The sequence below is a fragment of the Protopterus annectens genome, chromosome 1.part1 (genome assembly GCF_019279795.1).
Source record: "Protopterus annectens isolate FY-2018-M chromosome 1.part1, PAN1.0, whole genome shotgun sequence".
Lineage (NCBI taxonomy): Eukaryota > Metazoa > Chordata > Ceratodontiformes > Protopteridae > Protopterus > Protopterus annectens.
Genome location: NC_056726.1, coordinates 173661950 through 173689654, shown reverse-complemented (window position 1 = coordinate 173689654; position 27705 = coordinate 173661950). Strand labels below are relative to the sequence as shown.

General features: G+C 38.2%; 1 protein-coding gene across 1 annotated transcript in view; it reads left to right on the top strand.

Moving 5' to 3' along the window:
- Positions 1-27705, top strand: part of LOC122814299 (heat-stable enterotoxin receptor-like) — a 436605-nt gene that overhangs the window by 354434 nt on the left and 54466 nt on the right. Inside the window, exon 6 of the mRNA XM_044086889.1 lies at positions 15094-15185. Coding sequence (XP_043942824.1) covers positions 15094-15185 — 92 coding nt within the window. The remainder of the gene's footprint in view (positions 1-15093; positions 15186-27705) is intronic.

Here is a 27705-nt window from a genome sequence, read left to right as displayed (position 1 = left end):
GCCTTGTAAGATTATGAAACTTTCATGGTGAAAAAATGTAGGTTTGTCTTCATCAAAATGGATGGAGAATCAATACTAAAAATTGATAATTATATACTTACATAACAATTTATTCTTAATATGGGCAAAAACAGGTCATTATGTAAACAGTTTTACAGATGCTAGTTCCCATTCAATCTCAGTTGTTTTTATTAAGAGGATGCTGCAGTCATTGAATCGGTTATTGACCATTCTGTCTTTCTGTGAAGGGAACATTTAAGATGCTATAATTGTTAGTTATAATGCTATAAAAAACATTTGTTTTACTAAACAGATAATTCATACTTCACATTTCATGATATTATCTACTGCTGGATCACCTTATTACATATATTCAGAACTTATGCAAGAAATTTTATTTTTTGTTTTCCTAATCCAGAATCTACCTTTTTTCATTTACATGGGTAAGACAGGGATGTCTGTTCCCCCAATTTTTGTTCATCTTGACAATTTGTTAATATGTACATTTTACCACCATACTTCTAAAGGTTTATGAAGGAAAGGCAAAACACTCTGTTATTGCATAGAAAGATGATCTGTTATTTTAAAATAAATATGTTACAAATAACAGAATATAGAACCTAAAGGGAAAATTATGCTCTTGCAAATTAGACAAAAATATTGTACCTCTACACAGCAACACCTATATAAAATTATATAGGATATACCAAGATAATATCATTTAACCATACTGGATGATAGGCAAAGCAAATCCTAACTTTTTGTAGAGATAATTTACCTACAACTGCACAGAAAACCTTAGTAAAATCTTTAAACAAACAAGGATTAGCATCTCTAAACATAGAATAATATATAAAGATAATGCTGTTCAACAATTTGGTATAGATCCAATACTCCTTATTAGGTAAAGCCAATCCTAAGGAAGAGCAGCCACATTTTTATTTCATACATTTGGTAACCAGGCAAGCCCACAAGACACAAGTGTCCCTTTTCACATTAAGTGACTTGCATTTGTTAATACAGTTGGTGGAAGTAATCAAACCCTGCATCCACTGGTTATAGCAAGCAGGTCATAGAGAAAGCGAGCCTTAAACCTCTGTGCTGCCAGGCTTTGCATGACCTTAAAGTTTCTTTCATAGTACTGCCTGCCAAAATAATTCTACTTTTTTTTTCAAATAAAAACACCTTAGCCAGTAAAATTCAGAAGTGATATGTGAAAATTTATGTTCCATGAGTTTCTGTATCTATTGACTGAAGTTCTACTTCTGGGAGATTTCTTTGACTGAAACTATCTGCTGTACAAGCTTATAGATTAACTGACATGATTCTGAACTACAACAGCAAGGCAGTTTTTTCTGTTAGTTTTAAAAGAGATTATAAGTGACAACAGATTTTGTAACATGAAATCATAAGAAATGCTGATAAACATTATGCTCACTGTTTCATATATTAAACCTCCTCTAGGGGAAGCCCATAGAACATATGCAAACAATGCCTTAAGGGTATACCTATGTTTTACCTACATGGCTTCTGAGTGCTCATGGCTTTTTAAAGTCTTTATGGGTACATTCAGGGTAACAAATCCAAACCCCACTATCTGTAAATGTGCCATGGTTGGTCACTTTTTTTTACCATGTCAGTATGGTGTAAGTGGATTGTTTTGGCATTATCTTAGAAACACAGGACTTAAAACTCAAGCTGATATACTTAAAAACTAAAGTGCCTGCAAAATATCCCAAACAAAATCCAAGCAAAGGATAAAAAGTTCATACAGACAAATCACTCAGCAAAAAACACAAGAAATACACAGCCAAGCTAAACTATTCACTGTATAATACCTGAGTTTATGAATATGGTATTGGTCCCTTATAGTGAAGGTAGGGAATTGTTTGTCTAGGGTGATTAGGACAGTACCAGTGGAGATTATTTTGTTTGGGGAGCTAGTGAGGATCCAATCTAAGGTAGATTTCCTGTCAGAAGGTTTATTCTACCTATTTGTGCATGTAATAACCTGGGTTATGGCATATTAAATTTATTGCATCATAAGGGTTGCCGTTGCTTATGGTCTGCCACTCAGTATTTATATTTCCCATAAGGTAGTATCCCGAGGAATATTTGAGGAAGCCCAGGAGAAGAATTATTCAGCTGTATTGCTATTGTTGCCTGGAGGAATGTAAATTCCTGTTATGCATAAAGACTTGTGTTTACTTCATTTTAGAAGGGACTCAAGGATTTTGGCATTATTTATTTGTGGGGGTTTTGAGGAATAATGATGTAAGTTAAGGGAATTGTTGTAAAGTATAGCAATACCAGCTGTCTTTTCTGGTTCTGTCTAGTCTTAGACTATTGTATCCTGGAGAGAGAATTTTCTCATCTTTTGTATTATGCTTTAGTCAAGTTTCAGTTGCTACAATGACATCTGGTGAGTGGTGTGCTATTGAGGCATGGAAGTCAGCTAGTTTATTTCAAATGCTTCTTAAATTTATATTAAAAAGCTGTAGATGGGTTGATTTAGTGGGATGAGAGGAACAGAACTGTGAGCTAGAAACTGCGGAGGTTGGTGTGTTGTGAGGAGGACTAGGGTTTGGTTGGATATCCCCACATAGTATGATAGTCTGAGGACTGAGTATAGGATGGGGTGGGGGCCATTTACATTTGCAATGGATTTTAAGTTCTAGTTTTAGCAGTGCTCTGATATGTGCCCTTTTCCAGAACATTTAAAATAAACCAACTCTAACATTTTCCTTGTCTGCAGGCAAAGAAGAATAAATTGGTGAAGACTTATTATTAGCCCCTTGTGAATGCAAGTATGACTTGGGGGTTGCAATTTCATTTTACAATACATATTCTGCAAAGCAACTAACTGCTTAGGAAGCTTAAGGTTACTCTGGAAGATCCATTTTGAAGGTGCTAGAGAGTGTCCTTTAAATGTGTCTATATACAGGATTTCTAAAATTATTTTTACATTATTTGCACAAGGTTCTAGCTACAGTTTCAAAATAAATGTGTGTGTAAATACAGAGATTTAAGGCTATGAGCTGTTAATGAACTGCTTTCTATAGTCCATGGTTTAATTCCCTCAGCTTCCATTTGCTTATTCTGTGACTGTGTAGCTCACTTAACCACAATGTTCCCAGGCTGCCCCAGGAAAAGGGAATTTGTGTCCTCTGTGACCCTATTATCTGTCCATACTTTCAAGTAAATGATTATGCCTCTGGTGAAGACACAGCCCAGCCAGCATTTCCTTTGAGTTCCTGATCAGTGTGCATACCATCATTCTCACATGCTATGTATGCTTTTAGTGTGTCTCAGAAGTGAGGACAGCCTCATAGCCCACTTAGATCAGGGCTGTGTACCTCTCAAATGCTACCAAATAAGTCTGCACATCATCGTCCGTTCTATATTTTCACAGCCTAGCACTTTCTTTGTCAGTTTCTGATAGCATTCTCAAGGTCCATGTATGCTTTTAGTAAGTCCCCACATCAGCTTCCTTTCTGTGTTTTATCAGAGGTGTAATTTTTTTTTTGATTACCTGTGATTAGATAGATGAGTTGCTTATTATAGTGGATATTTGTTGTTGGAGACTGAGTAGGTGTTGGTCAACAGTTACATTTCTCTCTTGAAGAGCTTTAGCAGAATTCATTAAAGCCTCAATTACTTTTCCTTTTTTGAAGTCAACACAGCAGCTGCAGTTTCAGTACACACATGGGGCAAGAGGAGCCAATAATCCAGGCCACTTTACAAGTCAGAAATTCCTACTTTAAGGAGCAACATTGCATTCACACAGAAAGGCCTGCTAACAGTCAGAAATTATCATCTTAAAGGAAAACTCCACCTTCTCCTACAGTTTAACTCAACTTAGGTTGCTTTTCTCCCTTCAGTATGATTCCAGTACTGTGTAGGTACCTGAAACCTTCTTATAATTTATAAAACTTTCATTTCCTCACTTTGGTATCAAAGGAAGGGAAAGACCACCCACTATTTTTTTTAAGCTTAACTTCTCATATTGCAGAGAAATTTGTCTACACCTGCATGACATACCACAGACACAGAGAAATTTTGTAGTCGGGTACTATTGACAATCCACTTACAGTAAACATTTCTGGGAAGAGTACACAGTTCATTATCATATGCTGCTCTCCTGAAATGCCTCTAACATTTATGGTAACCTGGAGGGACAGCCTGTTGTGGTATTTCTACAGACCGCTCAGAAACACTGTGGTAGGACTGTCTCTGACATGGAAAGAGCTACCACCAGCAGAAAAATGTCAAGTTAGGGCTTACCACCGGCAGTAGTTCTTTCTGAATCCCAGGGAAAACTCAAGATGTAGGGACTCTGTTGAGTGAATAGTTGACTTTCAGTTTTGGAATGACCTTATAGTCTTATTTTTTCAGTAGTCCAATATATTGTAAGAGAGGGGTCTAGTCATACCCAAAGAATATTTTAAAAATTGTGTAACTGAGATGGGGAAACCTTTAAGATCCATGACAGAAAAGGCAGCAGGTTTTATATAGCTTTATTGAATAAAATAAAGCATTGCTTCAACTTTACAGTATTAATACGTTTATTAGCGTCAAAACCATTCCAAACCCTATAAAAATCAAGATTTTAAGTAATAATTTCTGCTATTATTTTCAGCTGTAAATATTAGATCATCAGCAAAAACAACTTATGTAGGCAATAAAAATTTACAGTATGATTGTTGATAAAGTGTAAAAAGACGTAGACCTAGCATGCAGCTCACCTTGGCCCAAAGGTCAATGACTGGTGACACCAGCAGTGAGGGAAGCCATTGAGTTAAATAAAGAAACAGTGTGTTCACTGTTATGTAACTAAGAGGCGCCAACAAGCTAGGAATGCTGCAGCTGCAACAGTAACCAAAGTGAAGACTTGAGAGATTTGAGTTTAGTGATATCATGCAAACTGATTTTCAGATAGCCTCAAAGAGATTCTACCAAACCATTCAGCCACTTGAGTGGAGGCAGGACCTGCTTAGGCTGTTATCTCCAAGTATAGAGCAACATGTTCTTCATGTGGAGACAATGTCAGGAGATTACAAGAAATATTGAAATGAACTTAAATTCACTAGACATGCCGCTTTATTTAGATGACAACTAGAAAAAGCAAGTGACATCAATTCAGCCTGTGAAAGAGATAACTACAGTAAATAAAGAGTTCTGCACTGGCGAGACTACAGGAAGTAGATAGCATTTAGCTGGAAATGCTGACTGTGTAGAACATTATTGTAATGTTATGGTTAATGTACCTTTTCAGTGTTATTTGGAAAGTGGAGAAAACAGCTCCAGAATAGCAAATGGAATTGGCAATTCCCATTTTTAAAAAGAGGAACAGGAGGGTATATTCCAGTTATAGGCCAATCGTAAACCTTAGCCCTCCTGAGAAAGTGTGCACTAGAATGTTGGGAAAGAAACCTCAGCTATCTGATCTCCTAATTCAGGAGAAGCAGCGCAGACTCTAATCAAGCTATGGAAGTAGATCAGCTTTCTGCCTTTGCATGGGTATTTGATTAGATTAGTAAAGAGAGTTTACTAATATTATCTACATGTATTTTATGGAGCTGGAGAAGACATATGACTGCAAACTCATTGGCTTATTGCCTTATGGGAAATGTTGTAATAATAAGGTGTCCTAGGACCATTCTTCCTTTGACATTCATTCACTGGGTTTGTGGAGGATGATTTGTGTCCACATTCTCAGCATGAAGATTAACATATTCACTTTGGGTATATGACTCTCTGAAGGGTGTGCCCCTTTCCACCTATCTTGCTCATGATTTTCATGGAGGGAGTATCAAGGTACAGCCAAGATTTGGAAAGTAGCCTATTTGGTGACACAAAGTCCACACCTTTGATGCTGTCCTCTATGATTTATGGGACTAATCTCCATATGTACTAGAGTACATCATGGTTGAATGTAAACAGCAGGAATGAAAATCAGTTGCTCCATGTCAGACATCATATTTCTTTCTTAGAAAAACGTGGATTGTTCTCTGAGGTGTGTGGGTAATACATGTCAGTTCTTTCCAAAATTATCTTGACCAAAACTTCACTTTGTTAAATGTTAACTTGTAATTCTAGTCAGGAAAAAAATCATAGCGATCATTTCATTTTTTTCAGGGCTTAATCTTCCAAAGTAAACATGTGGGTATTGTGCCCCAATATTCCCCATTAACTTATGCAATCAACTCTGAACTGCAATGACTACAAGATAAGTGGGCTTATTTTCAAAAAAAGTTCTTTTAAGTCGTAGGATCGCAGGATGTTACTAGGCTAATGACCACTATGGCCCTTAAAAGCCTAGCTGTGCACCCTTAACCATTTGGTTCCCCAAGTATCATGGGCGTCTATACGGCAGACAGTATGTTAGTAGGGAGGTAAGTAAGGAGTTGTAGGGAAGAGTGTTAGTTATGATAAAGCTTTTCTTATTGATGGCCTCTGTCCATAAGGGACATGAGGGCCTGACCAGGGGTAAATTTATGATTTCACATACAGTTGCCAAGGTTTTGTTTGAATAGTGTCAGGGATGAGCTCTATTTTATATGGATAGGGAGCCTATTCTATAGTATGGGGATCCTTTGAGACATGTATCTGTCCCTCCAGCATGTTCTGTTTATGTCACAAGCAAAGTTCAGATCACTGGATCTAGTGTTTCTGGTGCTGTTTGTTTTGCGCATGAACAACAGATCTATCAGGGCTGGGTCTGAGGAAGCCCTGTAAGCTAGATAATGATACCCTGTTAGCAGCCTGTAGGAGACTGAATACAGTGACAGAGCCTTTGGGCAATCAGTGCAGGACAGTGTATTCATGCCCTGAATTACCTTGGTGAGAAACCTTTGTGAGTGTACTAACTGTTACAAGTGTCTGGTTAGATACATGCCAAAGGTGGCATTGTATTCAATGATAGGTCTGATAAGGGATGAGTAGAGTGGCAGCATAACTTCCTTGGACCTGTATGGCATACCCTTACCCATAAATTGGGTGACAGAGAATGATTTTTTTATTATCTTAGCTAAGTGTTGATCAAAGGCCAGATTTCTGTCTACATATGTTCCCAGATCTCTTACTATTAGGTCGACTCTTAGGGGTGTTTTATCAATGGAGTAATTAACTTGGGTTGGCAGTATTCCAAAGGACAATATAATGCATTTTTTAGCATTTGGTTTTAGGCCATGGATTAGGCACCAGTCGTTTGTCTATGTTAAACCTTCTTGCAAGATATTAGTGTGTTGGTGGAATCTATAATAGCTCCCAATTTACAGTCATCTGTGAACTTGGTGAGCCATGGGCCTTGAATGTTAGCCTTGACTTCTGAGAAGTAGATGGCAAACAGGAGTAGGACCAGCACAGAGCCCTGGGGTAATCTGCTTGTGATAGCTCTCTTGTCGGAGCTGGTCTCACCAATCCTGATTTCTAAGGTCCTGTCTGGGAGCCAGCCGGCAATCCAGCAAGTTATATAAGGATAAATGCCTAGCTCAAAGAGCTTGTCAACAATGCCTGAGTGAAGTATTGTATCACATGCCTTGCACAGGTCATGATAAGCACTATGCACTTTTTTACCCCCCATTTATTGCCGTGGTGACCTTCTCAAAGAAGCTAACCAGGCAAAGTAGACATGAACTTCCCTTAACAAAGCCAAACTGGGATGTATCCAGTGTCTACAGGCTGCAAATGTCCATTTATCATTTCCATGATAATTCATTCCATGGCTTTGTAGATTAGACTTGTTAGGCTGATGAGTCTGTAGTTCCCTGGGTCATTTGATGGTCTGCCCTTCTGGGGGGAAATGACTTTTGCAATCCTCAATATACTTGGAAGATAGCCTGTTTCAAGACTGTATTTGAAGAGTGCCTCAAGTGGCCCTGAGAATCATACCTCTCAACTGTCCAGGTTTTCAGTGAATGTCCAGATTTTTGCTTCAGATTTTTAATCTGTCTCTTATAAAATTGTGGTTTTCTTGAAAATCTTTGACAAATCATTGAAGATTCAAGTCAGAATATAATGGCAGACATTTGAGTTTCAGACTTTATACCTTTCAGAAAATGTATGCTAATTCAAAACCTATTATTCTATCAACTTTCTAAGTTTGTAAGAGCAATATTTAAAAAATGTCCCTATTTTTGGCCCCTTGCCTTCCCTCATTATTTATGGGTTTGTCCTGTTTTCTTGCTCTGAGGTTGAGAGTTATGGGTCATGTTTTAGACTGTTCAGAAGGCAACTGTTGATGTTATCAAGACACATGGACGCGGTGTTCTTGACCTTAGTGAGTGCCGCCAGCACCTGGTCCCTGCTAATAGTTGCGGGAACTATGTTGGAAGGGATTTAACTTGGTCGAGCTTGGGAGGAGTTGGAGGTCAAGTATGAGATACATTTATAAGCCAGTAGATTTGCTACATTACCCTGATCAGTAAAGGTTGTACCATTCACCACCAGATCAGCAGCACACTACTGTGTGTTGCGTTTAAGGTTTCGGACATATCTGAAGAAGGCCTTGTAATTGTCCTTAGACTGTGAGGCTATTCTGACCTCATAGCTGGCCTTGTTGGACTTAGACCTTTTAATTTCTTGATTAGTTGTATAGGAGAGCATTTGTTTTTAAAGGAGTTGATCTTCCTGATTTTGGCCATGAGTTTTCTTCTTTCATTATATACCCTACTTAAGTGAGGATCCCACCAATGGGGTTTGTTTGTTTTTAGTGTTTGTTCTGGGTTTATTTATGGTAGGTATGGTAGCTTCTATTCACCCATTCGCATTCTTGTATAGGGACTTTATGAATAATTATGCAGAGGTAGCTGTGGTCTTGGAGTTAGGAGGAGACTTGAATTTTGACAAACTCTGACTTAATAGGATGCAGTTTGCCTTAGAATAGTTCCTCTGTTACTATTTATCTGGGTTTCCTGGGTTAATTTTTACTTCAAAGGCGACAGCTTTGTGATCTAATTTCTCTAGTGAGGGTGTGACACAGAGGAGAGTGCTGTGGTCTCCCCATGTTGGTGAGTACCAGTAACACTATGCTTGACCCTCTGGTTGGAGCATGTAGTTTCTGTTCCAGGATGTGTGTGTTAATAAAATCCAAGAAGCATTGTGCCTGTCAGTTTGAGGCAGTATATGTTTCCCAGTCTGTAAAGGGGGAGTATGAGTCATCCATGAAAGTCTGTTTGGTTGAATCATAAGCACTTCTAGTAGATTTAGGTAAGAGTCATGAGACTCTAGGGACATAGATGGTGACCTGTAGCTAGCCATGATATGATGAGGGATGTTATCTATGATGACTTGCACATGGATGAGGTCCATGGTATCATCCTGTTTAACCAACCTGGAGATATGTTTGTTGCTAATGTAGATTAACGCATCTCCACTTTTGGACAAGTCTATGTTGTTGGTGTAAATGTGTGAAAGGCACTGCAGACTTGCACTGCCATAGTACTTTGTATGGATTTAAACCAAGTCTCAGTCACAGCACAGATGTCTGTATTCTGCAGAGTGAGGAGGGTTTGAAGGGAGTGGGTTTTTTTGTTTGGGCTCCTAACATTGAGCAGTAACACCTTAAGGTTGCTTGTAGACTTTTTCACTATGTTGTTAGTTTTGTCTTTTTGTCATTACCTAAGAAATGCTCTAATTTACTGACTGCCTCTGTCCATTAGAGACATAGATGCCAGACAAGGGGTGAATTTCCAATTACCCATTCATAGGTCCAAGTTACATTTAAATATGGTTAGGGAGGAACTCTGCTTCACATACATGGGTAGTTTTTTTAAAGAATGGAAATTCTCTGAGAAACATATCTGTCTCTCCAATGTGTCCTATTTATGTTGCGTAGGATTTCTGCTTTAGTGGTTCTGATGCTGTTTGTTTTACGAATGTGCAAAAAGGTTCATCAAAACAGGATCTGGGGGTGCCTAACACATCAGGCAAAGATCACTTCTCAGTAGTCTGTATCATACAGAGTAAAGAGACAGGGCTTTGAGGTGATCAGTGTAGGACATTTTGTATACTTCCTGTATTCTTTTTGTAAGGAATCTTTGTGGATGTTCCAGTTGCTACATGTGTCTGGGTCAGGTACATCCCAAAAGAGGTTCCATAGTCTATGATGGGTCTGATGAGGGCCAAGTACAGTGGAAAGATGACCTCTCTAGACTTATATGCCATGCCCTTACTTATAACTTGAACAACATAGAAGGATATTCTTACAACCTGGGACACATGCTGGTTGAAGGCTAGGTTACTATCTATATGAGTTCCCAGATCCTTCACTAGTGAATCAACTTTTAGTTTTTTGGGTTTTTTTTATATTGATGACACACTTAGCTGGGATCGCTGCCTTTCCAAATGGTAGTATAATGCATTTCTTGGCATTGAGTTTTAAGCTATGGCCTTGGTGCTAGACATTCCTGAAGGGCATTCTCATGGAAGGATTCAATGACTGCTCCCAGCTTGCAATCATCTGCAAACTTGGTAAGCCAGAGGCCTTTGACTTTGGCTTTGACCTTTGAAAAGCAGATCTCAAAGAGTAGTGGCACTAGCACTGAACCCTGAGCGATTCCACTGGTACTGGCTTCGTTGTGGAGGTAAGCTCACTGATCCTGACCTCTTGGGTCTTATCTGTGAGACTGCTAGCTATCCGGCATGTTCTAAAGGGGTTTATAGGGATCTACTGCAAATTATTGAAGACTTACTTTATCAAATCCCATTTCATCTACTCCACTTCTTCAAATCTCATTATATTGAACTCCCAAAACTACGAAAAGGAAACTCCAGGAAAGGAACCACTTGGCCACCGTGGTGAACTTTGCCCTTCCTCCACTGTAGTGCAATCTTGGAGTTGGTATATTTAGTTGGGGGGGAAATCCCTCCCCACTTGGAGTTTTTTTTTTTTTGTTTTTCTGTTTTTTGTTTTGTCTTGGTGGTCGAGTGGTTCCTTTCCTGGGATTTCCTTTTTGTAGTTCCAGGAGTTTGATATAATGAGATACAGAGAAGTGGAGTTGATGAAATTGGATTCAATAAAGTAAGTCTTCAGTAATTAGGTGTAAATCTGCTAATAGCTAGTTCCAAAAGTTTGTTGACAAAGCTCAAGTGGGATATTGTACTAAATGCTTTAGCTAGATCTAGGTAAGTATTATGCATCACTTTCTCCTCATCAGTTGCCTTAGTGACCTTTTCAAAGAAATCTACCAGGTTCAGTAAGCATTACTTTCCTTTGATAAAGCCAAACTCAGATGGATCCAGTGTCAGGAGGTCTCCTATGTCCTTATTGATAATTTCCATGATAATTCTTTCCATGGGTTTGCAAGTAAGACTAGTCAGTCTAATGGGTCAGGAGTTTCCAGAATCTGTTAAAGGTCCTCCTTTATGAAGGGAGATGACCATTACAGTCCTCCATTCTCATGGCACAAAGCCTTTTTTAAGACTATAGATAAATAGTGACTCCAGGGGCCCTGAAAAGTCATATTTTAGACTGTTTAGGAGGTATCCTGGGATATTATTGGGGCCCATTGAGGCTGTGTTCTTGGCTTTAATGAGCACAGCTGATACATGCTCCTTAGTTATAGTTGGAGGGGTTTGTTTGAGGGTAATTCTTGGGGATGGTTGTTGGTAATAGGGGGCAAAGTTGAAACTGAATTTGCCCATTAACAGGTTCACTGTATAATAGTTTACCAGTAGGAGCTGCCTATTGGATATCGTCACTATATTCCCTATTCACTTCAAGTGGCTTCACTGATTTCTTCTCAAGGTGAAAATTATGATTCAGTATAAAGTGTTTTTTTCTGATTTCTATCCAAAAGAGCTATCTTTCTCTGAAAACTTAGCCAAAGTGAAAAGAGGTATTTGAATGGAAACAGAACGAAATCTCCATTTCCTAGCAAAAGTATTATGATTTGCTGCAATTGGATATTTCACAATCTGCAGCTGTCCATCCTATTTTATCAGCTTTAGATGATGTTTCTATAACAGTTTGCAATATGTTTGACAGTCAATCTCCTGCTTCTAAAAAGTCAGATAGGTTGTATAAAGTACGTCAGACTCATAAATATCTGGTTTCTCATTCTAAAGCAAATCCTGCAGTTTTTAAATGCTAAACCCATTCAATCTGACAAGGATGGGAAAGCTTCTGACATGTTTGGAAGGAAAGTTTTTCTTCTTTTACTTTAATTTTCAAGATTTTGGACTGACAGGCAGACATGCCAAACATTTTATTGGCTTCTTTTAAGAATATGATTTATTTATTAATTTATTTATTTTACATTTGTTAACTGGGAGAGTCTGACTGCATACAGGTCCATTTTCAGCGGAGGCCCAGGGAGAAAATCTCCAGTTACATACATTTTTAACATTTTAAGGCATTACATGTGACTTTCATTACAGGCAGACTAACATTGTTAAACTAAATGACAGCATATTGTACACACTCTGAGTAATTATGAGAGGAACAGGTAAGGCAGTACATAACACATTCTTAAATATGATAAGCAATACATAGAATTCATTATAGTAGCTATTAGGCAAGCTGGATGAGCAGTTAGTAATGCTATCTTAACATACGGGTAAACAGTTCATTTCCTGTAGTAATATTAGGACTGTAGATAGGGTGAGAAGCTAGCATTTTTTAGTGTGGTGCAATGACATTAGCTATATTCTAGGGGTGAGAGAGGAGCATAGCCTGTTATTCATTAAGTGAATTTTAAGGAGTTTCTTAAATTGAGTGGTAGAGCTGTTGGATATTAAGTGGGCAGGAAGGGAGTTCCAGAGTTTAGAGATGAGTGGCTGTAGACAGATTTTCCTGCCTCATTGTTAAATTTGGTGACCTGTAGGTGATTTTGGGTGCTAGATCTTAAGGTTCTTGTAGTGCTGTGAGGGTGAATTAGATGTTGTAGAGCTGGAATTTTGTCTGAGTGGTGTAATATTTTGTGTACTAGTGAGAGTTCATTGCTTTAAAGTATTAGTGGGAGCTGTAACCAGTTAAGCTTGTTGAGGCACTCACAATGATGTGTTCTTTAAGATGAGCCTGTAACAAATCTTGCCATCTTATTGTAGCATGATTCGAGTTTGTTTAGATCACTTTTACAAAGATTAGTGAGCACAGGGGAGGTATAGAGTAAGGTAGATAGTAGGTGTGTCCTTGCTATCGTTATTTTTGAATGATTTGAGAGATAGTGTTTGTTATGATAGAGTAGTCCAAGTTTTTTGTGAACTTTCTTTATAGTTTGGACAATGTGTAGATCAAATCTAAGGTGGTTGTCTATTTCCACACCTAGCAGCTTGGTGTGATTGTTAGGGGTAATAGTGGTATTGTTGTTGGAGGTGATAGTAAAGTTGTCTGTGGTGGGAAGGGATCTGTGGGAGCTAAAGAGGAGTCATTTTGTTTGGATGGGTTAAGAATGAGCTGTTGGTTGGTGAACCAAGTTTATGCTAGAGATAAGCATTATTGTGTTTGGGAGTGGAGGTGATCTAGTATGGAGGCTGCGCATACTGTAGTGGTGTCATCTGCATATTGCACTATAGAGATTTTAGGTGTGCTGGATGGGAGCTGGTTGGTGAACAGAGTGAATAGTAAGGGACCTAAGATGGAGCCTTGGGGGACTCCTAGGGAAACAGGGAGCAAGGAGGATATTTGGTTTTGCCACTTTACTGTTTGCTGCCTACCAGATACAGTATCTCTTCACTTGACAGCATGCCACTGGGTGAGTACGTCCCTACAGTGTCTCTTCACTTGACAGCATGCCACTGGGTGAGTGCGTCCCTACAGTGTCTCTTCACTTGACAGCATGTCACTGGATGAGTGCGTCCTTACAGTGTCTCTTCACTTGACAGCATGCCACTGGGTGAGTGCACGCCTAGAGTATCTCTTCACTTACATATTTCTGGTGGGAGTGGAGCTTACTAAAAGAGTTGGACAAGAATATGTTTTATCTAGAAAAAGAAAGAACATAACTTATAATAATACTCTGCTTTAACCAATAAACTGCATGTGGATTGAATATATACAAATCGTCAAGTGCAGTTGTTAAAGTGACCTGCTTTGTTAAATAAAAAGAATGTCTGTATCCAAAGCAAAGGGTAAGGAGCGAAGCAGAATATCAAGTCCACAAAAAATGCAAATTGCAGATATCCAACCAAAAAGATGTTCCACAGAAGGCACGAAGATTTAAAGTACACACAAGAACTTTAATGCATCAGACAAGCGCTTTCACTAAATGTAGCTTCATCAGGTCCATTGAATAATGCATGAAAAACAGTTGCCTATTATATACAAACTTCTATAAAAATTATTCAATTAAAAATCATTCAATTACAGAATGATTAGAACATAGTAAAATCTCTATATATACTTAAAAGAGAAATACACTGTTTATCAGTATTATAAAATCCTAAGAAAAAAACAGAATGTCTGTGTTTTATAGAGACCTATCTACTTCCAGAATTACTGAAGCTTATATATAGTAGTTTAAATGAACATGAGTGTGTCAGTGAAGTATTTGGTTTTAAAACTAATGCATAGATAGTACAAAATAAATACTAGACAGTGAACTTCAGATGGGGATAAATACAGTCTTTGTGAGACAGGTTCCATAGTTGAGGAATATTACCATTTTTTTAAACGAAAGGACTCTGTTTTTAAACTGTGTGGACTAAGTGATGAATTCTGGTTGATATTAACATCAACTACAGACATTGTTCTCCTTCATAATACACAGTATACCAATATGCAGTGATAGTATACATATGTATGGGAAACCAAGACAGAGGAGAAGGTGCTACAGTACATGGTCCTTTAATTGCAATTATAGTACTCCTCCAGAACAGATTTTCATCCTCCTTACTTACTATCTTTTCTTATTAATGATTCACCCAAGTGATAAAGCCATTCTTAATTAGTTGTAACCACATTCTGAATTAAACTAATCATTTGTTGTAACCGCATTCCATGTATGCATCGGTATTTCAGGTACTATACTGAGAGCTAATATTTCAAAATTAGTAGCCAAATACTGCATGCATTAAAGTGTGGTCATATTTGTATTTAAAATTAATGTTGCATTTTGGTCATAAAGTTACATTATTTTCTCTACATGAAAGGTATTTTTGCTGGTGAAAAACTGCTGGGAGGAAGATCAAGAAAGAAGACCAGACTTCAAGAAAATTGAAAACATACTTGGAAAGATATTCAGGTAATTGAAAAAATGTAGTTGTGGTTCCATAATATTTAGTAGAGTAAGTTTTATTTTGGGTGTTCCAGTGTTTTACTAGCATTTGATACAGTCAGTTTTATTTTGGGGTGTTTCTGTCCTGTGACAAATACATTCAGTATCCCAGTAGTATGCTAGGTATCATGTATTAAAATAAATAAGTAATGAAGCAGAAATGTGCATGAAGAGGAATGTTTAAATCAGCACTGAGCAGCAGACTACCTGTCTAAAATTCTGCTTTTTGTATACATAAAATGTTAGCACACTGGCTTGCCTAGTCAAGTTTTAGAGAGAATAGCATATTTCATCTGCCACTCGTAAAGTTCAACTCTGCCCAGGTAGATGGTAGTTCATGTTAGCACTATACATCTCACAGTACTGCGTGAATAAAGGCAAACTTTTATATTAAAAATGCTACATTAAACAAAAGCAAAATAATAAATCTAAACTGTATAATTAATCATTATTAAATAAAGCAAAGTACCTACTTATCTTAGATATCGACCCACATAAATGTGCATGTGTATGTACACAGTAGAATCCCACTATAATGGACTTCAAGGGACCTAGCAAAGTAGTCCGTTATGTCCAACGTCCATTATATCCAGAGTTGGTCTTGCCATACATGAGGTTATACCTACAGAGTGCCTTACTATAATGCTGCACCTTAGCATGTACACTACTACTGGTCAATGGGGCATCCATTTATGATGTCCACAAAGACGAGAGGAGGCTAGGGCTAATGTAAACATGTGGACAAGGAGAGGGGACCAAAATTGTCAACAAACTGTGGATGTCATAAGCTGATGTTACTGTATAATATTTTTACACGTAAAGCACTGTAATGTATTACTGATAAGCAAAGTAATCACTCAGTCAACAAAAAATCTTGTACTTGTTACTTTATTCCTCCTTACACAAATCAAGCTGTAATATTTTTACATTTATGTACTGTAATGTATTACTGATAAGCAAAGTAATCAGTCAGTTTCTTTTGCACTGCATTTCTTTCTGCCATTTTAACCACATATGCATCTAATTTGCCAATGCAAGTCATCAGGACATCTGACTTGGCTGGGTCACTGACGTTATGTTCAATGTAATGTTGCAACATTGTCAGTGCCATGATTGCTTCATGTGTTGATGATGGAGGTGCCACTGGAACCTCATTATCACTGGATTTGTCATTGCTGTTTGCACAATTGATATCTGCAGGCTTCACCTTACCTTCTGCTACAATATCCTGCTCAGTCAATACACACTCTGTTCGGACTTGCTCATCAACTACAACCAATACTTCCAATAATGTATTCTGGTCCAGGAAGTGCAGTTCGATCAGTCATTCAAAAATGTTGCCTCAGTCAGGGGCAGCTGTAGAGCTGGATGGTTCTGTATGATCATCCATGGTCTGAACATTCTTGACAAACCCCATCTTCTTAAAACAATTGTTGACTGTAGTAGCTGTTAGTTCATTCTCCCAAACTGAATGTGCCCAGTGCAGACTCTGGAGTACATCAACTGCAGAATTGTCCAGATCTGTTATCAATGACCATGATACATTTCCCCAAAAGTCACTTTCTGTATAGAACTGTAACATTCTGAATAATTCCCATGTCACATGGCTGAAGCTGACTGGTGCAGCTGGGTGGCAGAAACTCCAACTGTATTGCTTTAAGCTGTTGGGCAACAGCTGGATCATGTGCACTTCAGTTATCAACGATCATCAGCACATGCCGTTTTTCCTTGATAAATTTTCTTTCCAATCCTATCAGCCACTCACTGAACAGACTGCCAGTCATCCATGCTTTCCAATTGCTTCTGTACTGCACTGGCATTGACTTCACACCCTTGAAACATCTTGTGTTGGCAGACTTACTGATGGCTAACAGCAGCAGCTTCCATCCATATTCACAGCAAACAATAAAATAAAACCCTGTTTACTTCTCTTACTGTCATGACAAGTGTCTCCTTTGAATGTCATTGTGTGGTCCAGCAGCAGCATAAAGAACAAACCCATTTCATCTGCATTGAAGATGTTATGTTCATCATATTGATCTAGCAGCTATGGTAGTTTCTTTTGCAGCCAGTCCTTAATCAGTTCTTATGGTACAGACCCCAATTCTCCACTCATAATGTGGAAGATAACAGCTCGGTGTTTCTTAAACTGATCCAACCAGCCATCACTGCAGTTAAAGTTGCCGAGACCAAGTTCATATGCAAAACTAGCCACCTTCTCTTTTAATATTGCACCAGACACAGGCTTGCTTTAACCAAATGAAAAGAGTATCTTCAATGTCATCATATGTAGACATCCGTATTTTCTTATGCTGTCAGCAAACTTCCTGGAGGATTTGTATTTCCCATGGTTAATCCAAAATCACTAACTGTCGACTTACTAAGACCATATTTGCGTATGATGTCAGCCTGTGTTTTGTTTTATTTTCTATTAACATGGCAGTTTCACATTTTAACTCTAGAGTTATTGAATGCCTCTTTAAACTAGCTGACTTCTCTGCCATTTCACACAAAACAGCACACATGTATAAATGATGCACATGCGGATTCCACTATAACTAAATAAAACAAGCCTATAAGCAGTCTAGTATAAGCAAAATTCCTTTATGAGCAAGTTTGTTATATCCAACACCTTTTCTTCACATCTACTGTATGTGAGTATGTGGCCAGAATTTTCGGACCTTCTCCATTATAGCTGAGACTCCCTTATAACCCATTATAATGAAATTCTACTGTGTGTGTGTGTGTGTGTGTGTGTGTGTGTGTGTGTGTGTGTGTGTGTGTGTGTGTGTGTGTGTGTGTGTGTGCACCTACATACATACACATATTATTTATTTACACAAAATATTTAAAACACTGAAAACCCTGACAAGTAAAGCAAGAAGAATTAAAAATGGAAGAATGCAGGGAGAGGAAAAAAGAAAATACACACACACATAGAATGCATTTTATTGTATATTGCACTAAGCCAAAATGTATTGTATTATATTTTACATAACTATATGTAGCAATAATTCGATGCACCTTTCAAACCAAAACATACCCTTTTACAATTTTTTTCTTTCATCTTTTGGTGTGAAGCAACAAATACATCTCTTAGTTGGTTAAACATGACATATACAAAGTTCCCTATCATGTATGGGCCAGCTACAGATCACCCTCTATGAGCCATGAAGATGGCAGCTCTCACCTAGACCTACTAGAGGTGCTCACCATCCAACCAAATACTATATTCCTGGGAGACTTTAATTACACATCTATAGAATGGGAAATGTACACTACTTGTAACTCAGAGGCGCAGTGTTTGCTGGATTTTATCACCACTGACACCATGGACCAGATAGTGCACTCTCCAACCAGAGGATAAAACATGTTGATCCTAGTACTTACTGCCATGGGAGAGCATTGCTCACCCCCTCCCCCATGGCACATCCTCATTGAAGAAGTTGAACTACAAAGCTGTCTTCCCTGAAATGAAAAACAATCAGGAAACCCAACTAAACCAGTAATGGTTAGGAACTATACCAAAGCAAGCTACATCCTATTAAGCAATCGTTTGTCAAAATTCAAGGCTGCCTCAGACACGAAGAACACATCTACCTATGTAGAATTCTTTAAAGAAACCTTGTATAAATGTGTAAATAGCTGCACTGAGATTGTTATACCTACCAGATGTAAGCCCAGATCTAACATCAGAAACAAACCACTGTTGGAATCCTTACCTTAACAGGCTATATAACAAAAGTCATGGCCAGAATTAGAAAGAGCAACTCTCATAAAGACAACAGCTCTCTGATTCAACTAAACAAGAAACTAAGATGTCTAATAAAGTCCAACAAGGCCAATTACAAGATCAGGACAGCCACCCAGGCTAAGGACAATCACAAATCCTTCTTCAGTTATGTTAGGAATCTTAAAGGTAATACTCAGCAGTGTGCAGAACTTGTGCTAAATGGCACAGCCTTCACTGAACAGGGCAACATAGCAAACCTACTGGCTGATAAATTTAGCTCTAACTTCATCCCCAACTCTCCTCTACTTCCTGTGAAATCCCTTCTAGCATTCCACCCCCCAAACCATTAACAGGGTGCAAGTCTTGGACGTGCTTGCTAAAGCCGAAAAACATGGACTCTAAACATAACTCTGAACTGTTCAGATTTTGACAGAATGTCCAGATTTTTGTGTCATATTTTTGGTCTGTTCTTCATAAAATTTGTGGTTTTCTGGCAAGTAATCGAGCATTGAAGTCAATAAATAATGACAGCAATTTGAGTTTTAGACTTCCTATCCTTCAAAAAATGCAAGCAAAGACAAAGCCTTTTATTCTAGCCACTTTCTAAGTTTATAAAAGTAATATATAAAATCTGTCCCTAATTTTGGGCCTTTGTCCCCCCAATATTTTTGGCTTTGTCTAGATTTCTTGCGCTAAGCATTTGAGAGGTATGGTCCTAACAATATCCCTGGTTACCTCTTAAATAGCCTAAAACATGACCTAGCAGGATCATTTGAAGCACTCTTTAAATATAGTCTCAAAACAGGCTATGTGCCAGGTGAATGGAGGGTTGCAATGGTCATCCCTCTTCATAAGGGTGGGCCTTCAACTGATCCCAGCAAATACAAATCCATCAGTCTGACAAGTCTAATATGCAAAGCCATTGAATGAATTATCATGGAAATGATCTTCATGGACATTGGCAACCTACAGACACTGGACTCATCCCACTTTGGCCTTGTTAAGTGAAGGCCTTGCCTGTTAACCTAGTAGTCTTCTTCAAGAGGCTCATGGGGAAGGGGAAAACAGTGTATAATGCCTACCTTGACCTGGCCAAGGTGTTCGATACAATACCCCACTCAGGTATTGTTGACAAACTCTCAGAACTAAATTAAAGTTCGAGATCGGGAACACCACCTCTGAGAGCATTGCCTATCCATGAGGGATAGGGAAAAAACTAAAATTGTGAGAACACTCTTTTGAAACTAGGAAGAAGGGCAAGGGTCCAGTACCTTGCCACCTTGGCTGGTTTTGGAAGGGAGGAAACCTCTTGGTCTCAGTCCTGAAAAGGACATTTTTGTTGTTGTTGTTCCAGTCCTAAAAAGAACTTTTGGTCCTGTGGAGGACTAATATAATGATGTTAATTAGTCCCCTTTGTGGTTGTCTGTCTTCTCATGTATTTAGTCCCTAAAAGGACTTTTTATGTGTAGCCACTTTATGGGCTAGTAAACCTCCCACTTCTGAAATGGACTAATTTTACTCGAAGCCTCTTTATGGGCTAGTGATGCTGGTTGGCAAGTGCTGCTGCACTCTCTCCTGGAAGGAGCTGCGTTAGTTTTTTCCTTTGCTGTGGTTCTGCTAGTCCTGACAAGGACTTTTTGTGTGTGTGTGTGTGTATATATATATATATATATATATATATATATATATATATATATATATATATATATATGTATATATATATATATATATATATATATATATATATATATGTATATATATATATATATATATATATGTATATATATATATATATATATATGGCTCAACTGCTTTTAATTGAATATCACTTATTTGAAAAAGATAAGTAGACCGTTCAGTGGTGAAACACGGTTCAACGAACCATTAAAAATACAAAAAGAAAAACATAAAACACTTGCTAACATTACAGTGAGTGGGAGGCTTCACCCCCACACCCTCCCTACATAAATATACCAACTGCGAGATTGCACTACAGTGGGGAACAGGTAAATTCCCTATTCCCCACTTTAGTGTGCCTCGGCGCTTCAGTTTCCCTGAACGGTTCGTTGAACCATGCTTCGCGGAAGTGCATTTTCGCTTAATTGCACTTACGCATAACCAAAAATCTACTGTTTGTTTTCGAACAAGTAGACTTTTGGTCTTTTACAGTAGATCCATATATATATATATATATATATATATATATATATATATATATATATATATATATATATATATATAAAGAATACTGATTCAGTCCTGAAAAGGACTTTATTGGCAGTCCTTTGTGGTATTCCTTTGTGGTAGCTTTAGTATTTATAAGGACTCTTGTAAGGCAGCTTTAGTCTTTATAAAGACTCTTGTGAGGCACGAGTGTCATAGAAACTGTGCTGGAGTGTTGCTGAATAAAATAAGACACTGGAGTTCAATTTTGGTCCGAAAGGTCCTCTTTATTTTTCAGCACGGTACAAGTTTTAAACGATGCTCTCCTAGCACTGGTCAGAGTGAACTTATCAGCGTTTCAGGAGTTACAATTATACTACTTTTAGTGAGTTGGGTTAAGAGTTAGAACCAATAAACCAGTGGAGGACTGAATGGGGCATTGCCTTTATTTAGTCCAATCCCCTTGGTGTTATCAGGCAGCTCAGGAAAGTACAGTAATGACATCAATGTTCTGAAGTCCGGCCCACAGGGGCCATCTTGTGCCACGTTTATTTTCCCTTAAGTTTAAAGTGTAACATATTGGATTTACAGTAATTAACAGTAATTAAAATGTTTCTTTTAAAAATCATATTGATAAACTTATTTAACTTATGGTTTACAGTGTGTTCTTATATAGTTAACATGTATCACATATAACCACCCATTAGGGGAATTTATCGGTGTTCAAAAATAGAAACATGAAATAAGCCAAAATAAAATAAAATAAGTAGGAGCGTTCGAGTTACATTGCCCGATGTGTTATTTTGATCGGTTGCTGACTTTAGAGCAAGTCATACTTTTAGATATATTAATTAGACAGAACTTGTCAACTACAAGACTGCTGATTTTGCTTAACTGAGATATACCAGTGCTTTTGGGTCCTTCATCAGGGAGGCATCAAAAACAGGAAAGTAGTAGATAACATATTTAGACAGTACGATAGAAGAGAACGTAGAGCAAACATAAATAAAAATTCAAAATTAAAATTAAAAATTAAAACTTAAAAAAAGCCCAAAGCAATTATTGAGTGGCATGAATCATGGAAAGAGGGAGAAAGGGGGAGATAATCCACAGCTGTAAGTGGGTTTACCAGGTGACGGTGGAGTATGTGTGTGATGGCCGGGCTTTTGTCTTGAGCATGTAGCACCGATACAAAAACCTTAAAGTTCTTAACAAAAACCCTAAACCATTAGGAAAATTCTTGCTGGCGTATTGAGGGCTCAGTGTATGACTGTGAGTGGTATGGGGTGAAAGAGCTAGAATGGTGAGTGAGGAGGCCAACCGAACTGGGTTACAGTTTAAACTGTAAACCGGGGAATAGATCTAAAACCGCAATAATGGTTTAGTATTTATAGTATGAATGTGATTGTGGTAAATGTTGTTTCAAATAAATGGCTGGAGGGTGGCTGTCAGGGGGAAACCAGATGCAACAGAGAGGAGAAGAAATATGAATATATGGAAGAAGCCGAGCCATCCACCAGAGAGCTAACATAGTTACCAATTAGGCAAACCACCCAAGGCTTGAGAAGAGGAACAAGCCCTGTAAATGTATGAAGCAGGTGTGCTTTCAAATTATAAAAAGTGTCACAAATGTTATAAAAATCTTATAAATCTTATAAAAAATCTTATAAAAAAAATTTTGGAAGACAGGCATGTGGGAGTAATAGTCCCTAACGTATTTTAGTGGGTATACAAGGATTTGTGAATGGTATGCAAGAGCTTACCATCGCAATTGCAAATGCCTGTTTGAAAGAATCAAATGTTTTTTTTCATATGACTTTGAATGTTAACAGTAAAAAATGTAGATATGCGCCTGGATTGCATGGAAGGTAGGAAGCGTGTAGTGGGTATACAAGGATTTGTGAACGGCATGCAATAGCTTACCATCACAGTTGGAAATGCCAGTTTGAAAAAATCATGTTTTTTTCTCGTAAGACTTTGAATGTTAACAGTAAAATAAACATGTGCCTGGATTGCAAGGGAGGAAAGAAGCATGTAGTGGTTAGTTGAAAGAGGGTTAACAAGGGTTAGACAAATTTAAACATAATTGACGAGACTATGAGATGATTAAAAGTATTTGAAAATATTTAAACAATAATAATAAATAATAATAAAAATAAAAGTGTGCCATCCTGGGGGAAAGGGAAGCGTGTAGTTGGAGGGGAGGAGGGGGGAGTGGCACTGTTAGAAATGTGAGTCATTAAAAGTGGTATGGAAATGTGGGAAAGGGGAAAACAAAACTTTAACTTAACTACACAGGCCATTAAAACGGGTTGTAAAAAAAAAATTGAACCTTGAATCCAAAAAATATATAATATATATATACCAAAAAATATAAAATATAATATACAAAATACAAAACTTATACAAAACATTACGGAGTGAGCGAGTGTGTCTGAGCAAGCATGCTGTGTCAGTTGAATAGAACTGTGTGAAAAACCTTACTACTACACAACATATCTCAAGCTGTGTAAAGCTGTTTCGAGCTGTTGAAAGCATATAACAAGATACCTGTTGTTTCCAAGTTGACCACTCAAACCTCCAAGAGTAACAGATGTAGATGAAAACCGGGTCTATCAAGTTTACTTAATATATATTAAAACATAAAAACAGAAAAAATGTACAAAATACCAAAATGTTAATTGAAAGAAGACTAAATCTACCTAATTTTTCGAACCATGTGGATCTTTGTGTAATTCATGCAGTAAACCATTCTAGGGTGTAGTAGATCATTAGGATTAAATAATTTTTTGAAACACTTCATCCAAATATTATAAATATAACTCCAAATCGACATCACAGTAGGGGTCAACACAGTAAGGGTACCATGAAACAGAGAAAATCAAATAAGCTAAAATTAAATAAAATAAAATAATAAAAATAAATATAAATATAAAATAAAGATCTAATCAAAAGTAAAACAAAGTAATACCTGAGTCTTGTATTATTTATCCATAGTAGAGTGGCTCAGAGTCCTAAGGTTTAATACTGGTATGGTGGATTCTGCTGTGTTGAGTCCAGGGGGTTTTCTGCCTGACAGTTCTATTTGCCAGAGGAGTTTCTTTTTCTTGAGTGTAGAACTGTAGTCACCTGAGAGTGGTTCTTTTTCCCAGCTGCTCTATTATATGGAAGCGGAATGTGTTATGGCCCATTTTTGGTGGCGTACACAGCTAGGGGGTTCATCTTGTTTAGGTGTCTCAGGTCGAAAAGATGCTTTGCCACCGTGGTCTTAAGGGGATTGATGGTCTTCCCCACGTGGAAGGCCTCGCATTTTGTGCACTGGGCTCTGTAAATGAATCCTTCCATGGTGCAGCTCCCTAGGATCCTGGGTGTGTAGATCTTCTTGTTGTTTGGGCAGAAGAAGTGGTCCTTGTTGCTCATAAAATGACAATAATGGCATGGGGGGGTTGCTGCAGGCAGACTTGGGTGGATGCTTTCCCAAAGGGCATATAATACATGTCTTTGCACTGGGTTTTAATCCATGGCTTTTGCACTAGTCATTTATTTGTTTTAGACTCTCTTGTAGGATATTTGTATCATGGGAGAATCTATAATAACTCCCAGTTTACAGTCATCTGCAAACTTGGTGAGTCAGAGGCCTTTGACATTAGCCTTGACTTCTGAAAAGTAGATCCCAAACAGGAGTAGGCTCAGCACAACCAGACATAAATTCCTACTTGACTCATTGGATTGCTAGCTGGCTCACAGATAGGACCCAAAAAGTCAGGAATGGTGAGACCACCTCCACCAAGAGACCTGTCACCTGTGGAGTACCCCAGGGTTCTGTGCTGAGCCTACTCCTGTTTGGCATCTACTTTTCAGAAGTCAAGGCTAATGTCAAAGGTCTCTGGCTCACCAAGTTTGCAGATGACTGTAAATTGGGAGCTATTATAGATTCCCCCATGATACCAATATTCTACAAAAGAGTCTAAAACAAATAAATGACTGGTTCAAAAGCCATGGATAAAACCCAGTGCAAAGAACTGCATTGTATGCCCTTTGGGAAAGCATCCACCCAAGTTAATTAATTCATCAATAAAACACTCCTAAGAACTGACCCACAGTTAGGGATCTGGGAACATATGTAGACAGCAATCTGGTGTTTGACTGACATGTAGCGAAGATAGTAAGAAAATCATTTTATTTCACCCAATCCATAAATAAGGGTATGGCATCCAGTTCCAAGGAAGTAATAGCACCACTCTACTCAGCCCTTATCAGACACATCATTGAGTACAATGTCCCCTTTGACATGTACCTAGGCAGGCACTTGCAACGGGTTCCAATCGTGAAATGGAACATTGAGAACACCGAATACCGGAAGGCCGAACTTGGTAGTTCGAAGGGTGAAAATGTCGAAGCCATGGAAACCTGAATTCTTTCTTGGGGAAAGAATTTGGTTGGCCATTTCTGCGGCTTCGGCATTTTCAGACTAGGTCAAGGTAAGTGTATGAACGGGTAGTGACGGGCTTTAGGGTTAGGACGCGGGTCAGGTAAGTGTGCGATAGTGACGGACTTTAGGGTTAGGGCATGGGTCAGGTAAGTGTGCGGTAGTGACGGACTTTAGGCTAGTGCATAGATAGTGGTGTATGTTAGGTTTAGTGTAGGTTTTGAAGGTGTTTGGTGTGATTATGTTATGTGTGTGTTTTTCGGAACAGCGAATTTTTTCCCTGGGAAAAAATTCACTGTTTTGAATTTTCAATGTCGTCCAGATTCGATCTTCCAAGATCAAACTTATGATGTTCGACATTTTGGAAGTTTGATTTCATGATATAAACCCCTTGCAACAGCTAGAATGCTCTCAGAGGTTCCTCGCCAGGAGATTTCAGGGTATGAATACCTTGTCCTACACAGATCACCTTAAGGTCCTATCTCTGTACTCAGTCTCCTACAGGTTACTGAGAGGCAATCTATGCCTGGCATATAAGGTGCCCTCATATCCAGTTCTGATGGATCTCTTGCACATTCACAAGAGGAAAAACACCAGAAACACCAGATCCAAGGACCAGAACTTTGTCTGTGACATAGACAGAATCTGCTGGAGGGACTGATATGTGTCTCAAAGGATCTCTGCTCTATGGAATAAGTTCCCCATTTACATGAAGAAAAGTTCATCTCTGATCCTGTTCAAAAGAAACCTTGATCATTGCCTGGAAAATTGCACATTCACCCACAGTATGTCCCCATGTGTTTCTGATGGACAGAAGCTGACAGTAAGTAAATTAATCCCCTACTAACATACCTTCCATATAACCCTTAATGACCTCTTTACCTGACCATATAGGCATCCAAGGAACTCTGGGACAAAACTGGCCTGAGTTGCATGACTAGGCTTGTAAAGACCCTGGTGGTCATTAGCCTAGTATGAACCTATGAACCTATGAAGCTAAATTGAGTATGTGTGTCTCAGATAGTAAAGTCTGTTTGTGAATTATGTCAAATGTCCACTACAGCTTGCTAAAATGCACACTGCCAGTAAATAATTCACAAAATACTTTCATCATTAGATCCTGCCAGAGCCATATCAACTCTTCCAACCTACTCCATGCTGTGGTAGGTTATATTTCAATGTGGGGTGCTTTGAGTTGCTTATAAAATCTGCCAAGGAAGAGTCTGAGAATCTTGTTTAATCAGTGTCATGCCCTACCTAATTAAGTCATAAATATTTTTGACTAAGATAACAGATGTCATTCAGTCAGTAGACATGAACTGATGTTGATATTCATGTACATTTTTATATCTAACTAAAAAAAATAGTAAATGTTGCACTTTTACATGAAATAAAATGCATACATAAGCAACTCATTCACTATCTCATAATGAACAACCTACTGGCCAATTCTCAGCATGTCTTCAGGCTACATCATAGCACCACAACCACCCTCCTTTCTTTTACTAACACTATTAACCTAAACCAGAATTCTAATTTTCTCTCCTCGGCCCTCTTTCTAGACCTGTCAAAGGCTTTTGATATGGTCAATCATCAGTTACTAATTCACTCTCTAAAAGGCATATCCCTGGACAAACATGCTATTCAATGGTTTACATCCTATCTGAGTGGAAGAAAACAAGTAGATCTAGGGCAGGACAAGCTATCTGCACTGTTACCTCTCACCCTTGGAGTTCCTCAAGGCTCCATCTTAGGTCCCCTGCTTTTTTCAATTTTCATTAATAGCCTTCATGCAGCCATCCCAGAAGCCATCAGCATCCAATATGAAGATGACTCCACCATTATCTGTTCTGCCGCCTCCCCATCAGACCTTCAAAACTTAACCCAAACTACATTTAATATAATTGAAACCTGGTTAGCTAATAAATGCTTGCTCTTAAACCCTAAGAAAACTAAATTACTACTTTTCACCCCTATCAGTCGATCTGCTCCTCTCTCTTTCTCCATATCATCCAACAATTGCACCTCTATTCTCCCAGACATCAGCACGAAGCTATTAGGTGTTATAGTTGAGAACAATCTCAAATTTGACTTGCATGTAAATAAAACCATCAAAGCTGTTAACCAAAAGCTTGGCTCACTATACAAAATAAACCTTTTCT